We start from the raw sequence: 15,142 nt of genomic DNA on the forward strand, positions 1-15,142 counted from the left end.
GTTAATTTCTCTTCCCTGACCCAGTCATTCTCCCTAGTAATCCCATCCATAGAATTCCTCCCCCTCCCATAAGCTGTTTTGCCAGGATGGTATGTAAGCTTCTGAGCCCCTTTTCAGGGCAGGTATTCACTCTGTGGTTCTCCCTGTATACACGTTAATAAAATTTGTCTGCCTTTTCTCCAATTCATCTGCCTTTTGTGAATTGATTTTTCAGCAAAACTTCAAAGGGCGAAGGGGAAATTTCCCTTGGCCCCTACACTGCCCAGAAGTTTAAAGGCTGGACGTTGAGTTCCTTCACATGGGAACGGTGCACGCTGGTCTCAAAACTGCTCCATGAACCTGTCTCAGGACAGGACAGCACATTGCCTTCCTTGGACACGGCAGAGGAAACCTAATAACCCACATTCCACGCTTGTCCTATGCATCACAGGAGACCTTACACAAACAAAACCCCTCGTGTTGTTTGCATTCGCTAGGTCTTGGGGTTTGGCTTACGCTGGGCACTGGGAAAGCCTGCTGTATCATGTGCAAGCCAGAACGCAAATGCATTTAGAACAAATACATGTTGCCAGGTTTTGACTTCATTTGGTTTTCTGTATGCACAGAAAATGAATGGGGAGGGATACTCACCAGTGCAAATGTAGGGGGCGGTGGGGGAGCCGGAGGGGGAGGGACAGGCATCTTGGACTGTTACACTTTCAACAGTCTTGCTGATAAATCTGTAAAAACAAGACAAAAAGCAGCAGCACAGTCATGTATTAGACTTCTTAGTAATTCCCTGCGCTCATCATCCTCCCGCCTTTCCCACCAAAGTGACAGCTTCACATAGGTCAACTTTCAGGAGAGATGGGCTTACCTTTACCTCACTGCCAAAATGTTACTGTTCTAGAAGGACCCTAACGGGGTGGGGGCGTGGGGGAGACGGTTCTGAGCCAAAGTGCTTGGGAGAACGGAAGCCACATCGAGTGCTCCAAGCTGCGCGAAGCAGGAAGGTTTTCTTGGAACTGGTAGAAATGTATCCTGGCCAAGTATGATGGAAAACAAACCCACTTGAGTGGCTCTTCTTCCTCACTCATTTCCATGACAAAATCCTTTCTTGCTTTCCCAACCTGCCCACTCCATGCCCGTCTCCCACCCTGCCCACCCTATGCCCCACTGGTTGGTTTTTCTTCTCAGGTTCTCTAGTGGAGACTGCTGACATTCGCCTGGGGCTGAGTCTGCATTACAGGAATATGAGGATGGACGCATCTACTTTTTGTTCTGCCCTCACAGTTCTCACAGTGGTACAGGGAGGGGAGACAGGATAACTAAGGGGAAGGGAAAAGTGAGGCAGATGAGATGGGGCTGTGTGCAGTTGATCCTTACTATTTTTGGTACACTCAAAGACCGGCCACTGCTATCTTTGTGCCACTAAGCATTTGCTTACAGACCTAAGTGAACACAAGCAGGAGTCAGGCCTGTAACTCTCGCCTGGTCACCAGAAACGCACCTCTGTCCGCCGAGCCTTTCTGCAGAGTGCTTGCTCTGGGAACAAAGGGAAGGCCAGACTCTGTGGCTGAGTGGGAGAGTTTGGGGACCATGGCTGGGTGTGGGGGGGCGGTTAGTAGGGTGGAGGGGTCAGCCTGGCAAACGCAAGGGGCAGAAGAGATGACAGCAAAGCACCCAAAGAGTTACACCAGCTGTGAACTCTTTTCCCCAATCCCTGGAGTCCTGTCCCTCAGCCTCAGCAGAACCTCTCATCCCGGCCAATGCCTCACCCACTGTTCTCACCCCTAAGTCATGCCAGCTTCTCCCACCTGATCCTTGCTACTCAAAGTATATTCCCAGATAGGCAGCTGACCTAGTAGCTGCTAGAAACATCCACTCTCATCTCCTCTTGCCCCTCACTGAATGCACTTCAGCATTTTAGCAAGATCCCCAGGCAACTCATGTGCACTAAAGCTCTATCGTAGAGTCTGAGCCTTAAACAGTGGGCAGCCTGGGACACTGGCCACCTGAGTAACAATATTTCCATGGAAAATGTGTCCCAAGTTTCAAAAAGCAGAATTATTACTTTTTAAAAATTCTCAATAGTCTCTTAAGTGCAGAAAACAATTTCTTAGAATTGAAAATATTAATTTAGTTCAATCACTAAAAGTCAATGTGGAAAATGTATACCTTGAAACAAATAACCTTCTATTAAAATAATGCTAGATGGTTTGCTTTCTGTGAACAGAAATGGAATTGAAAAGCTACAAGGACACTGCTGGACTCGTCACGGCTGCTGGAAAACAAGAACACAGTCTGGAACAGTTCCGTTTCAAGTGGGCTGTCTGGAAATTGAAATTTTTAAAACTTCCATGGCAGCAACAGCAGCTGTGCCTTATGGAGAATGAGCTGGACCCAGGCGCCATGCTCGCACTGTCTGTCACCCCTGCGACGACACCCCAAGCTGGCTCGATAGTACTCATTTCACAGATGAGCACACTGAGACTCAGAAATTAAGTCACTCTCTAAAAAGCCCTGTGGCAATTCATTCAAATCGAGTCCTTTTAATGATCTAATAAGCATTTTTAGGCAGGCTAATTAGTGCTACACCTCACCTGTTAAACTAGATTAGAATCTGTTTTTCAGTAAGAGATTGTCTCAGACAGGATTCTTTCCAAATGTGTTCCTTAAATTGGTCTTTTCTGCATGACCTATTGTTTCCACGAGCCAAGTGGGGGCTGCCAGCAAGGTCAGGTGCCTGTGGCCTGTGGCAGGTGGCCCTCTATAAAGGGGGCTCTCCACAGCCACAGACGGCACATTCAGAGGCCCCAGAGTCAGGTGTTTCCTAGGACCAGGAGGAAGGACAGAGATCTGAACTGAATTTGGTGCCAACTACCTGAGAAGGATGCTGGAGCCAGATCAATGCTATTAATCGAGTTGGGGAAGGTGGCTTACCAAGGAAGAGGGGTAGCCTGGTCTGCCCGGTGGTGGGCCTGAGAGATGGGCTCCAGGGAACAGTCCATCCACGTGCTTGGTGGATGAAATGTCCCTCGAGACTCTATTTTATCTGATCCATGTTCACCAACTAACCTTCTGTCATCCTGCCATCCTAACACCTAGGAAGGAGTGGCTTCTTGTCAACTAACAGGAACTTTTTATGGGTTTGGTTCTCCTGTGTCTGTCTCTGGTTGCAGACTCCAAATTGAACCTCTGTCCGGCACAGCTTAAGGGCCAGACTGTGGAATGGGGACCCTTTCAGGGGACTGCCACCCTGAAAGCCCTCCTTAATTATTTTACAATTCTCTGTTGTTGCTGTTTTAGTACAGTCTGTGCAGTAACTGACATAAATAAACTTCTGTACCACAACTCCAAGGGGGACTGTGCTAACTTTGTGGTCCAGAGGGCTAGTGTGGGAGAAATAGCAACAGCTGGGGCTGGGGCCAGGGCCAGACTGCAGAAACAAAAGCAGTCAAATCCAAGGTTCAGGAAGCAAGAAGCTATTAAAGGCTTTAGGGTCTTGCAAGAAGTGCGGCCTTCCCCTCCAGGCTACCTTAGATAACAGCCCGGAGAGGATCTGCGCGTGAGCGCTCTCACTTTCCCCGGCTGCCGCAGAGCAAGCGCCCTCCTCCTCCACTTCTGCACACTTCTCTCCCTGCCCCCACCTCTCGCTCCCCTCCAGATGAACCAGGCCCACTCCCACTTCAGTGCTAAAAGGGGGTGACAGGTCCCCACGTACTCCTTGTTCCTTTTCAGCTGAATAGCTGCTGGGCACGTTCTGGACTTCTACAGGCCGGGGGTCTCGAGGGAAGTGTGTGAGAAACCCCAGACTTTGGTCCTGCCACCTCACTCACCCCATGGATCAAAGCTCATGGTGCTGCATGCCAGGCCCACTTCTTGGTTGCCTTCCCACCAGTCTCCCAATACCTGGTGCAAAGTAGGGTGTGGATGAAAGCACCAGGTATCACATGGATGAGATGGGGTGTGTGGTCAGTCCTTATCTTTGGTGTGTGGTCAGTCCTTATCTTTGGTGCACTCAAAGACCGGCCTTTGCTATCTTCGTGCTACTTAGCCAAGTGCTTGCTGTTGGTATGGCCCCCAGCATCACCCCTAACGCATCGTGAGGTTTGAGCAAAAGAATCAGCCCTAGTTCAGGGGGCCTTGCTAGCGTTAAGTACTAGGACTTATTTTCCTGACCGCCTCCAACTTCCCCAGTGAAGCAGAACCCGAAGGCTTTGGGAGATTAGGGGCTTCCCTCCTCGCATGGAGTTAACTGCCCACAGCGGAGTCAGAGCTGGTCCTTACTGAAGGCCTCGGCATCAGGGCACGGACCAGCCATTCCTGCATGGATCCTCCATCTGCAGGGTCAGTGGACAGAATTCAAGTGGTCATGAACTTGGAGGAAAAAAAGTAGCTATTATTTCTACTAAGCAATAATTGAAATTTAGCATTTCCTTCAATTATGAATGTAGGTCACAAACCACAATACCTGCGATTCTTTCACCATGTAGTTCTCACATGATATTATATTTTCACGTCATATTACAATTGCAGGTCAACAATTTTGAAAATTCTGGCAATGTTTAGATCTGTTGCTAGAGCTTATTGTTTAAACCATTAATAAAGAAGTACATATTTTAATATAATTAGTTTCCTCTGAAATTCTCTGTATTTTATTTTATGCATTTAAAAATGCATAAAATGTCATAGGAGTCCTTTGGGCTTTACCAGTGTGGTTTATGGATGGAAAAAGTGAGAACACGAGACCTGGGTCAGGCAAATTTGGTTCTGAATCCTTGCTCTCTGCCACCTATTAAGCCTAGGACAAGAATTTAATTTCTCTGGGCCTCTCTTTCCCATCTGATAAATGGAGAGTTGTTGGGAAGATTAAGTGGAATGGTACGTGGCAAGCTTTCAGTACGGCTTGGGAGAGCACATCATTAGTGGACAGGTCTCGGATCTCTCCTCCTTGAGGGGGAGGACAGGTCCTGCTGGCGCGCAAGCGGCTGAGTGCATGGCAGAGAAGGGATGGACTTGGGGGCTGAGTTGAAGGGCTCGGGCTTTGCCCAGTAGCAGTGAATAGAGCTTCATTGGGTGGGAATGAAGCCAACTGATGACTGGGCCTGACTGCATTTGGTTCTTCCCTTGGAGATGGAAGTATGGCAGGAGAGAGGCTCTGTCCTGGGGCCAGGAGCGGCCCTAGAACAAGGGGAGGGAGGGCAGCAGTTCCCCAAAGGCAGCCTGTCATCTGCTGCATCAGAATCAGCTGTGTGCTGCGTCCCACTCTGCACCCTAGTCAGGCTCCCAACAGTCGGTGGGTCACACATCTACCCCTCTGCTAAGCCTTGCCCTCCCACCCAACTCCATCCCAGGCATTGAGGATGAATTTCAATGTTTAAATAACTTTCTTCACAGGCAGAAAAGCCAGACTGTCTAAAATATTCACCTGGTGTGTTGAGTTTCACATGCTTTCACACACAGTGTAATGGACTGGCCTAGGTCCCTGCAAATTGATATGTTGAAACCCTAACCCCCAGGACCTCAGAATGCAACTGTATTTAGAGACTGGGTCTTTAAAGAGGTCATTAACTTAAAATGAGGTCATTAGGGTGAGGCCCTAATCCAGTAAGACTGGAGTCCTTTTAAGAAGAGGAAGACATCCGATATGTGCACAGGCAGAGGAAGGACCAGGTGAGGACACAGTGAGAAGGCAGCCTTTGCAAAGGAGAGAGACCCCAGGAGAAACCAAACCTGCCCTCACCTTGATCTTGGACTTCTAGCCTCAGAACTAGGAGAAAACAAATTTCTGTTATTTATCTGCCCAGTCTGTAGTATTTTATTATGACGGTCCTAGTGAAGGAATACATTATTAACAACCCAGGTTCATCTATTATCTATCATGGATATAACAAGATAATGGCTTTTCAATAAAATATCCATCAATTTATTTCTTACCCAAGATATTTCTAGATTGTCACACATTAAAAAAATTTTAAAAATCAGCCTGAACCCTAGAGTATGTGATTGCCAATGCTTTATTTAATAACAGAATGAATCATTCAAAAAGCATCAAATACTAGGTGAAAAATAGTTGAGGTAAGGGGAGAGATCTACTGATAAATCTTTTGTAAAGGAAGTGGCTTTATGGGTTTAGAGAACAGAGCAGAATAATTTGCATAAATGAGTTTAAAAATTCAATTTTTGGTTCTTCTTTGTTGCCTACACACATACATATACACTCACACACACACAAATATACATCAATATTTGGAAATTCTGGATTTCCTAGCTCTGTGAATGAATGGCATCGTTGGTTTCCCTGCAGTGTTACTAGGTCAACATCAGTGTTCAACACTCATATCAAGGATCACACACTGATTTCAGACCAACCAGGGCATCTTGCAGCCTGTACCCTGTTTGCTAAACATGTCACGTTGGTTACAAGGGGACACCCTGGGAGAAAGGGACTTGCTTGGCCCACTCCCCACCAGTACAGGGCACATATTCTCCCTAATAGCATGGCCAGCTAGAGGCTCAACCCCAGCCCACGGTTCAGTCCAGACGTGCCCCAGAAATGCATGGTTTCTTCTTCAATGTGCTCACCTAGGAAAGCAGAATTTTCCCTGAAAGTAAAATGATCGATCTCCTTGGGATCAAAAATGTGGGCTAGTTATTTAAATAAACTGTTTCTTAGTTTTGTAGCCAACTTAAAATTCATTCTAGATCTCACCATGTGAGGTCCACACTACAGAATGACATGAGGAAGAGAGAGATTTTCCACAATCCTCTGGAGAACACAGCTGACAATCCCTGGAAGGCCAGGCTCATCCTGGGTGAGGAGGGTTCTATCAGAGAAGATGGGAGTGGCGTGATTCAGTTATATCACCATTTTGGACTTTCTGAAAATATAAAGCAATTTGCTCTACATAAATTTTGCTAAAATTAATCCTTAAATACTATCCTACCTAAAATGAATGGGGGGAAAGTGAACTTTTTTTTTCTGAAATGGTTGAATCAATAGAGGGGGATTTTATCTGGTACATGTGTGGGAGCGGAGCAGGAGGACGGTATCAGAAATAGTACAACTGGACAGATTCAGAGACCCATCTGCTCTCTTGCCCTCATTATTTTCTATTCTTTGTCTTATTTTTGTTTACACTCATTTATATCTTACTTTATATATAACGTTTTAACTCAGTTTCATGTATGTATTTCTCATGTGCTTTTGGCTTCTTCAGGTTACATTTATTTGTGGGGTTTTTTTGAGACTTTTTTTCCTCTTGCTTCCAGAAGGAGAGTTGTAGAGAACAGACAACACAAAAATACACAAAGATGAAAATAAAACACTAAAGTTGTATTTAACCACAGAAGCACTCAATAATAATTAGATTTTAGATGAAAAACGGTTGGGGATTATTAATAACTCGTGTTATTTTGATGTATATATCCTTCCAGCTTGCAAATACACACACACACAGAGCTCTCTCTCCCTCTTTACATGTATCACACACATACATACACATACAATTGTTTGACCAAAAAATATTAACAGAAGAAAATTTATAATACATGTGACTCAACACCGTTTTAATGCAAAAAGGTTCTCAAATTCATGCTGAGTTATTACAACCATAAAAAATAATTGCAGGGGCACTCTTTGCAAAGGCAATGATCCACTCCAAGTTACATTGCAAAAACAAAATCACTTAGCAAACTCAAATTGCTGCTAAAATCCTGAATTTTAAAAAGCATGCAGCTTTGGGATTCCTACTTCTAATTATTCTTGATTCTATTCTTCACAGAGTCCTCCATGATGCAAACTTAGTTGGATGTATTTAAGATCTGAAAACCATTACAACTAATTAAGATGAATTTGGCTTTGTTCTGCAACTTCCTGTAAAAATGCTCAACAGGAAAATTGATGCTCACAGTAAACCACAGTCATCCTGTTTCTTTAACACGATCTTTTCACAGCTGCAGTTGCCCGGAGTTTCTATTTGATGATGCGAGTCACTGTGCAACAGCCCCGCCTCTCCCCGCCCCTCCCCCCAGCATGTCGTTGGACCGTTTTAGAAACTTTTAATACCTTTGCAGAAAGGTTTGTTTCTATTATTGCTACTCTTCCTCTCCCCAGGCTGAGGGGCCTCCTCAGAGCAATGAGGCCATCCATACGAGAGGGGAAACAGATAAGGCGGCTGGACCCCAGAGGAAGCAAAAGGCAGAAAAGAGAAACGAGCTTTCCTTTATAAGCAAATCAACAGCCTCACCCACTAGTTATTATTCATCGTTACTCTTCACTGGAGCTGAATGTGGAACACTCGCTTGCTCAACATGGAATCCCTCCTTTCTCAAAATACACTTGCTCTTTTCTCAGTCGACCATCATTTAAAACAGGATCTTAAGTGACTTCTGTTTAGGTTGTCTTCTCTATGGTAAAGGTTTAAGTCTTTGCTGTGCTTAGAAGGTCCTTGGCTATTTAAAAAACGCTTCTTTTAGAGTTCTTTCAGATAAACAGTTGAGTTATTTTGGGAAGGGTGGGAAAGGCATTTTTCAAAGAAGACATTTTGAAGTATCTATAATGTCATTAAGATTGGCTAGCAGCTTGGACACAAACGGTTTTACTGTAAGAGTAACCGCTGGGGAAATAAAGGTTGCTATAAAGCAAAATTATCTTTTAATCTACTATTATACATATTTAATTTAAAAATGAATACAAACTCATACACACCCAAGACCCTTTCAATGGTGAAAATGCAGGTTAGCTAAATGACTAATCTGGCATTTAACTGAGGGAAAGGGAAAGGAAAGCTTTTTTACTTTATCCAGACAGCTAAAAAGTGTCGGTTTTTCTCCCACTGCTTCCCATTTCTTTCAGGGGCTCAAATCTCAAAGCTAAAGCCTTCCTAAATTGTCAGCAACACATTTAGTTCTACCAGAGGATTAAATAAATTTTTTTTCATAGGCAGTGTTCAATGACCTGTACCAGAAGGTTAAGATCTGCCATTGCTCTCCACTAAACACACACACATACACACACACACAGAGACACACACACACACACACACACACACACACACACACGGCATATATGTTAACTTAACATTTGACATATTGTATTCATTTTATCATTGAAACAATAGCCTTGTAATATAACCAAATTTCCTGCCGAAAAAGTCAAAGACTTAAAACGGAAAATATTTTACTTGGGATTATTTGTTTTAAAGACATTTACTGTTGCTGTGACACTGAAAGCAAAGTATTTGTAATCCCAGATCCCCAGAACCAGAAAAGAACCTCAAGAACTCGTACAATTTATCACATTGCCTCCATTACTTAATAGGGTTGTTCAAGAGTTACATGAGGCAATACTTAATAAGTATTAACCATTTTTGAAAAATAAAATAAGCAAAAGCATACAGCCTAACACATGGTAAGTGGTCAATAAATGTTACTGTCTTTCCCATTTAACCATGAGAAAAAGAAACCACAAGGTGATTTAAACCTTAGCCCACGTGTATACACCCGTGCAAACCTCTGTATTATAGACGAACGGTGAAGGGAGATGTATATAAAGGGCATTTTAAATTTTACAGAAAAGCATACTGATTAAAACATTCCTTATTCTAGCTTTTTTTTTCCTTTTTCACTTTTAATTTTCAGGACTGATGGCTGCAAAATACAGACAGAGATATTTATGACAGTCCAGGAGAAATGTTCTTTTCAATAAGAAGTGCGTGTATGACAATTTGGAAAAACGAAATGAATCAAACCTTAAACCAGAAATGTATCACAATTTACATAGCCAGAAACTGCCAAATGAATGATGTGTTCATGAAATGTTAAACAGAATTCAAAAGGGCGTAAAACTTGAAGGGTCCAGGAATTAGGTAGGTCATTTCCTCTTATATTATATTTTAGCATAGGTTGGGGAACTTCCAGCCTATAGGCCAGCTCTACCATTTGATTTCCTCAAAGATCAGAGTGAAATTGCTGTTGGACCCCAAGGACTAATTTTCTCCACAGGGAGTTCTCTGAATATTTCATTTCATCCAGAGTATGATTAACCTTTAAAAATCTAGCTTTTGGAGTAAGGAACTGTGAAAAATTAACCCATGGATAAACTTTTCAAAGAGCCTTAGAAAACCTGATTTTAGGTAAAACATTTGACCTCTTTAGATCTACAAAAAGAAGAGTTTTGACTAGATGATGCTTCAGTTCAGAAGTAACCCAACTTTATGAAGTTAACCCATTATACTCTAAGACCCACAGTCCAAATACGGCTTCCACACTAATCCCCTCGAAACCTTTCCCTAGCTTCTCATCTTCCTTTCTCACTATCCTCTCTTATCCTTTCCCCTGCCTGTCATCTTTCTCTCTACCAAGCTGGCCTACTTTTTTAAATTAAAATCTTTCTGCAGCCTTTTCTTCATTGATCACTTCTCCATTTTCTTTTTTTAAATTAAAAAAAATTTTTTTGAGACAGGCTTTCACTCTGTTGCCTGGGCTAGAAAGCAGTGGTGCGATCATAGCTCACTGCAGCCTCAACTTCCTGGGCTCAAGCGATCCTTCCGCCTCAGCGTCCTGAGCAGCTAGGACTTTAACCACACACCACCACACCCAGCTTTGTGTGTGTGTGTGTGTGTGTGTGTGTGTGTGTGGAGACGGGGTCTCAAACTCCTGCCCTCAAGTGATCCTCCCACCTTGGCCTCCCGAAGTGCTGGGATTACAGGCATGAGCCACTGTGCCCAGTCTGCCACTAAATTATTTAAAAGAATTTATACTTATTGAATAAAGTTGTATGTGCCCTCTTAATTTTTGAAAGCTTTATTTTATTTCTCCATGGGGAAAAAGGAACATAAGTCAAGTTGCTTTTTTATAACATCCTAGAAAAAAATTTTTTTAATACAAAAAGTTTCCCTAATTCTGCTCTGTAGGTCTGAGTACATGGCTTGAAAGTTTAAAATCACAATATTTTATGCCAAAATATTAATCACATTAAATGTATATAGTTATAACGAACGCTACAGAATTTGATTTGCAATAGTGGTTGTACACTGCACTGCTGTAATGTAAGCAGAATTATTCTAAAAGACTGCTTAGAAAGGGTTTAGTTGGGATTTGAACTTAAGTAACACGTTCTGCAGCAATAGAACTGCAATGGCTTAGTTCCATGGTATTTTTGTTTGAAGCTTCTGATGATGCCTTTTACTTTAAAAGCACTTACTATTGCTGGCCAAACCCAAGATTCAAAGGCAGTTATGTGGACAACTGTACCACACAGTGAAAGCACGTTTACTGACAGACACCCCCATTCATTAAATGGGAAAATGGGGAAGGAAGATTCCTGTGGATCCTAACTTTTCCAGTGGTCAGGAAAATTTCTACTGAAAATCCTGCTTACACTTTGGCTCAAAACCCAAGTTATGAATCACCCACAATCACCCTAGTGGTAAAACTAGCATTCTGGGCAACAGGAATAGACCACATGATCTTCTACTGAAAAATTAAACAATTTTATCTCAACATGCTATGGCCCATTATCAGCCATTTAGCTGATAAAGGAAATACATTTAGTTTGAATATCATTTTTCTTACCGTTAAAGGGTACTGTAGGAAGCCATGATCGGGGACACAGGCCAACAGAGAGCAAGCGAGACAAGAGCCAAGAGAGAACACTGTCCCTGAGAAAGGCATCATCTTCTAACGCAAACGTGGGGTCGTTTTCGGACAGCCATTTTGGACAAGCTCTGGCCTCTTGTTAACTGTGACATACTGAGTCAGAGGCAGACGTCCTTCTGTGGGTATTCGCTTCCTGTCTGATTAATTTGTTGTTTGTTCCTTCCTCCTTTGCTGCAGAAAAAGAAACTACATTGGTTTTGCTTAAGAAGCAAACAAGGAAAAAACCCTAAATTTAAAAAATTAAGTGTTTCTCTTTCCCACAAGGTGTACTACAGCTGTTTGGTACGGTGACAAGTGCAGATCGGCACCTCCATCCACTTAACTATTCTAGACACCACCAAAAAAATAACTGTTCATGGGACTCCAGAGTCCTTTAGGAAATTCTGTTTGAAAGCATCGCTAAATACCAGCATACTTAGTAATAAGAAAAGCAGTCGCTCAAGAGATAAAAGCTCTTAACTATACTGATAATTAGGCTAAGTGATTTTTCTTCTCATTTACAGAGCATTCAAGTGTGCAGGGAGAAAGTTACAAGTGCCAGTGAAGAGAGCAGGTCAGGCATATAAGGCAAATGACTTTTGAAATATGATTTTGGGGCCCATGCAGGATAAATAATATACGCTCAAGTCAGCTGCAGATCCCTTTCTATGCCAAAATGCTTTGTTTCTGTCCTCCACGCTTAGTGGGGCAACAATAACTCTCTCAGAAGATGCCTGACAAAAGCATAGAGACAATGAGGGAAGAAGGAGGAGAGTCAGGTTTTCCATTCTTAAGAAACTCCACGAGGTGGACGGCAATGGAATATGTGCGGAAAACACTATCGAAACCTCGAGTTATGTACAGAACAATCTAAAATACTCATGATTTTTTCTTGGCCCATCTGGAAGATTCAGACTCACATTTGCAACATACACCATGTTAACTCTGAGAAAGAAGTATTTGTTGAAAGAATGAAAAACAGAGGCATATTTCAGAAACTAGCTTTGTTGTAAAATTGAACTTCAAGTCCTGATTCTGCTGGGTGAAGAGAAAGAGAGCATGAAAAGATCGAGAGCTGGCCGGGCGCGGTGGCTCACGCCTGTAATCCTAGCACTTTGGGAGGCCAAGGCGGGCGGATCGTTTGAGCTCAGGAGTTCGAGACCAGCCTGAGCAAGAGCAAGACCCCATCTCTATTAAAAATAGAAAGAAATTAATCAGACAACTACCTGTTCCCAAAAAAAAAAAAAAAGTGCTAAGAGTTAGGAAGACACTTTGATTCTAGAGGGAGGCTGAGGCAGAAGGATCGCTTGAGCCCAGGAGTTTGAGGTTGCTGTGAGCTAGGCTGATGCCACGGCACTCTAGCCTGGGCAGAAAGAGTGAGACTGTCTCCAAAAACAAAAAAAAAAGATCGCGAGTTGTCTAACATTCCCTTTCCTGTAAAATGGTAGGACGGTGCTAGACACGAAGTTTTTAAGTCAGGTAGCTGTTGAAGGAGGCATTTCCAGTTGGGGGTGGGGAGCAGTGGGTAGGAACAGTGGGAGGAGGGGCCTATAGAGCTCCCAGGCGGGACCAGAGATGTGGAATTTCCTATGGTGCTGAGGACTGTCCCACCCAAAATCCCAGAAGTGCCCCTACAGAGGAGTACTGGGATAGATGACGTCTAAGGACCTTTCAGACTCAAAATTCTCTAAGGTATGAGTCTAGTGGCACGAGCAGTTCCATGATGCCAGGCCATGGGCACAGTTCCTGCAAGTGTGTATCCAAGGATTAGTGACTGAGAGCCCTCTACTTTGCCCGCTGCCAGAAGGCAGGGACTCCATTCCTCTTGTGTAACGCCGGGCCTAGGAACATGAATAAATACACACAGGTATCAGGGGTGGGCAGAGGTGGAGGCCCGCAGCTATCATCCCACTTCCCCTGCTACAGACCCTCAGGAAAACAGAAAACTTGATCAACTATCAAGTAAATGTCTGAGTGGATCTTTAGGGAAGTCTAACTATAGTTGGGTCTAAAAAGAGAACACGGGCAATATGATGATTCACTATGTATTTACAGAATTATTTTGTAGTTCTCCAAGTAAGACACCCCAAGATACACACACACACACACACACACACACACACACACACACACACATGCACACTCACACACATACTGTTCACGGCTACTCCCATCCATTAGGGAATGCTCAGTTAGAAGGCATTATGTCACCTAGAAAGCTGCAGCCCTCAAGACATGCAAGGGCGTAGGTGTGTAGATTTTGGGTCTATTCCCGCAGTCAACTTTGGAGAGTTTGGGTCGATTCCTGCAGTTGACTTTGGACACATTTATGAGGTGTCCACTATGTGCAATAGGACATAAATCCCCTGCTTAAAACCCTCCAGTGGTTTCTCAATGCACTTAAAAAAATCCAAATCCTTTGCCTAAGCCCACAGGAATCCATAAGATCTGACCTCTTTCTAGCTCTCTGACTTTATCTTAAATAACATTCCTTTTTGCTAATTTACCTTCCAGTCCTTTCTGTTCCTTAAATGCACCAAGTTCATTCGCATCTTGGGGTCTTACACTTGCAAGCCCTCTTGCCTGATACGTTCATTCCCTGGTTCCTCCTTTTTCCTCACATGTCAGAAAAAATGCCCTCCTTCAGGTCCCATTCTGCTCGTGTTTTCTTTTATGCATAGCACACATCACCAATTGGCATTTTATTTAATTGTTTATCTACTTGTATGTTTCTCCCCACTAGAATTCAAGCTCCATGAGAGCAGGGACCTTGTCCGTTTCTTTCCTGCTGTTACCTCAGCATCTAATGCAGCATCTGACACCTGGTAGGTACCTAATAAATAGTGGGGTTTTGTTTTATTTTGTTTTTTAGAGACAGGTTCCTACTATGTTGCCCAGGCTGGTCTAAACTCCTGGCCTCAAGCAATCTTCCCACCTCAGCTTCCCAAATAGCTGGGATTACAGGCATGAGCCACTGAGCTCAGCTCAATAAACGGTGTTTGTCAAATGAAAAAGAAAAGCAGTATCTCCTGCAAATTCTACCGTAACATAACATTCCCTTAAAAGCTTAGGACTGTTCCCCCTGGATCAGTAAATAACAAATACCAGACTAGACTTAAGCCTTCATGGGAAAAGCTGTTCAAGAGAAATTTTCCACAGGAAAGATCAGTGGGTAAAACCTTTAGCCCATGAGTGGGCTTAACAATGCTCGCAGTCGTGTGCAGTGTGGTTGTTTATGTCATTGGGCAATGGGATGAGAAAAATGGATTAAGAAAGTTAAAAAAAAAACAATCATAAAGGAAGGAGAGGAAATAAAAAGATAAAGGAAATAAGGCAGGAAAAGATGGAGACGGGGCGAGATCACATGCTGGGCAGGGGAGTGTTCCAGCCACCTCTGTAATGGCGAGGTGTTGGATGTAACAGTGTTTCCAGATCAGTGTCAGCTTTTCCAACAGCCATGGTATTTTTTTGCTTTTTTCTTTTTTTTTTTTGCTTTTCTGAGACAGAGTCTCGCTCTGTC

General features: G+C 43.3%; 1 protein-coding gene across 1 annotated transcript in view; it reads right to left on the reverse strand.

The window, feature by feature from the left end:
- Window positions 1-15,142, reverse strand: part of WIPF1 (WAS/WASL interacting protein family, member 1) — a 97,792-nt gene that overhangs the window by 21,909 nt on the left and 60,741 nt on the right. Inside the window, exon 2 of the mRNA XM_012650802.1 lies at window positions 631-719. Within this exon, the coding sequence (XP_012506256.1) occupies window positions 631-681 (51 nt within the window). The 5' untranslated portion in view covers window positions 682-719. The remainder of the gene's footprint in view (window positions 1-630; window positions 720-15,142) is intronic.

Source organism: Propithecus coquereli, unplaced genomic scaffold (assembly GCF_000956105.1).
Source record: "Propithecus coquereli isolate 6110/MARCELLA unplaced genomic scaffold, Pcoq_1.0 Scaffold34, whole genome shotgun sequence".
NCBI lineage: Eukaryota > Metazoa > Chordata > Mammalia > Primates > Indriidae > Propithecus > Propithecus coquereli.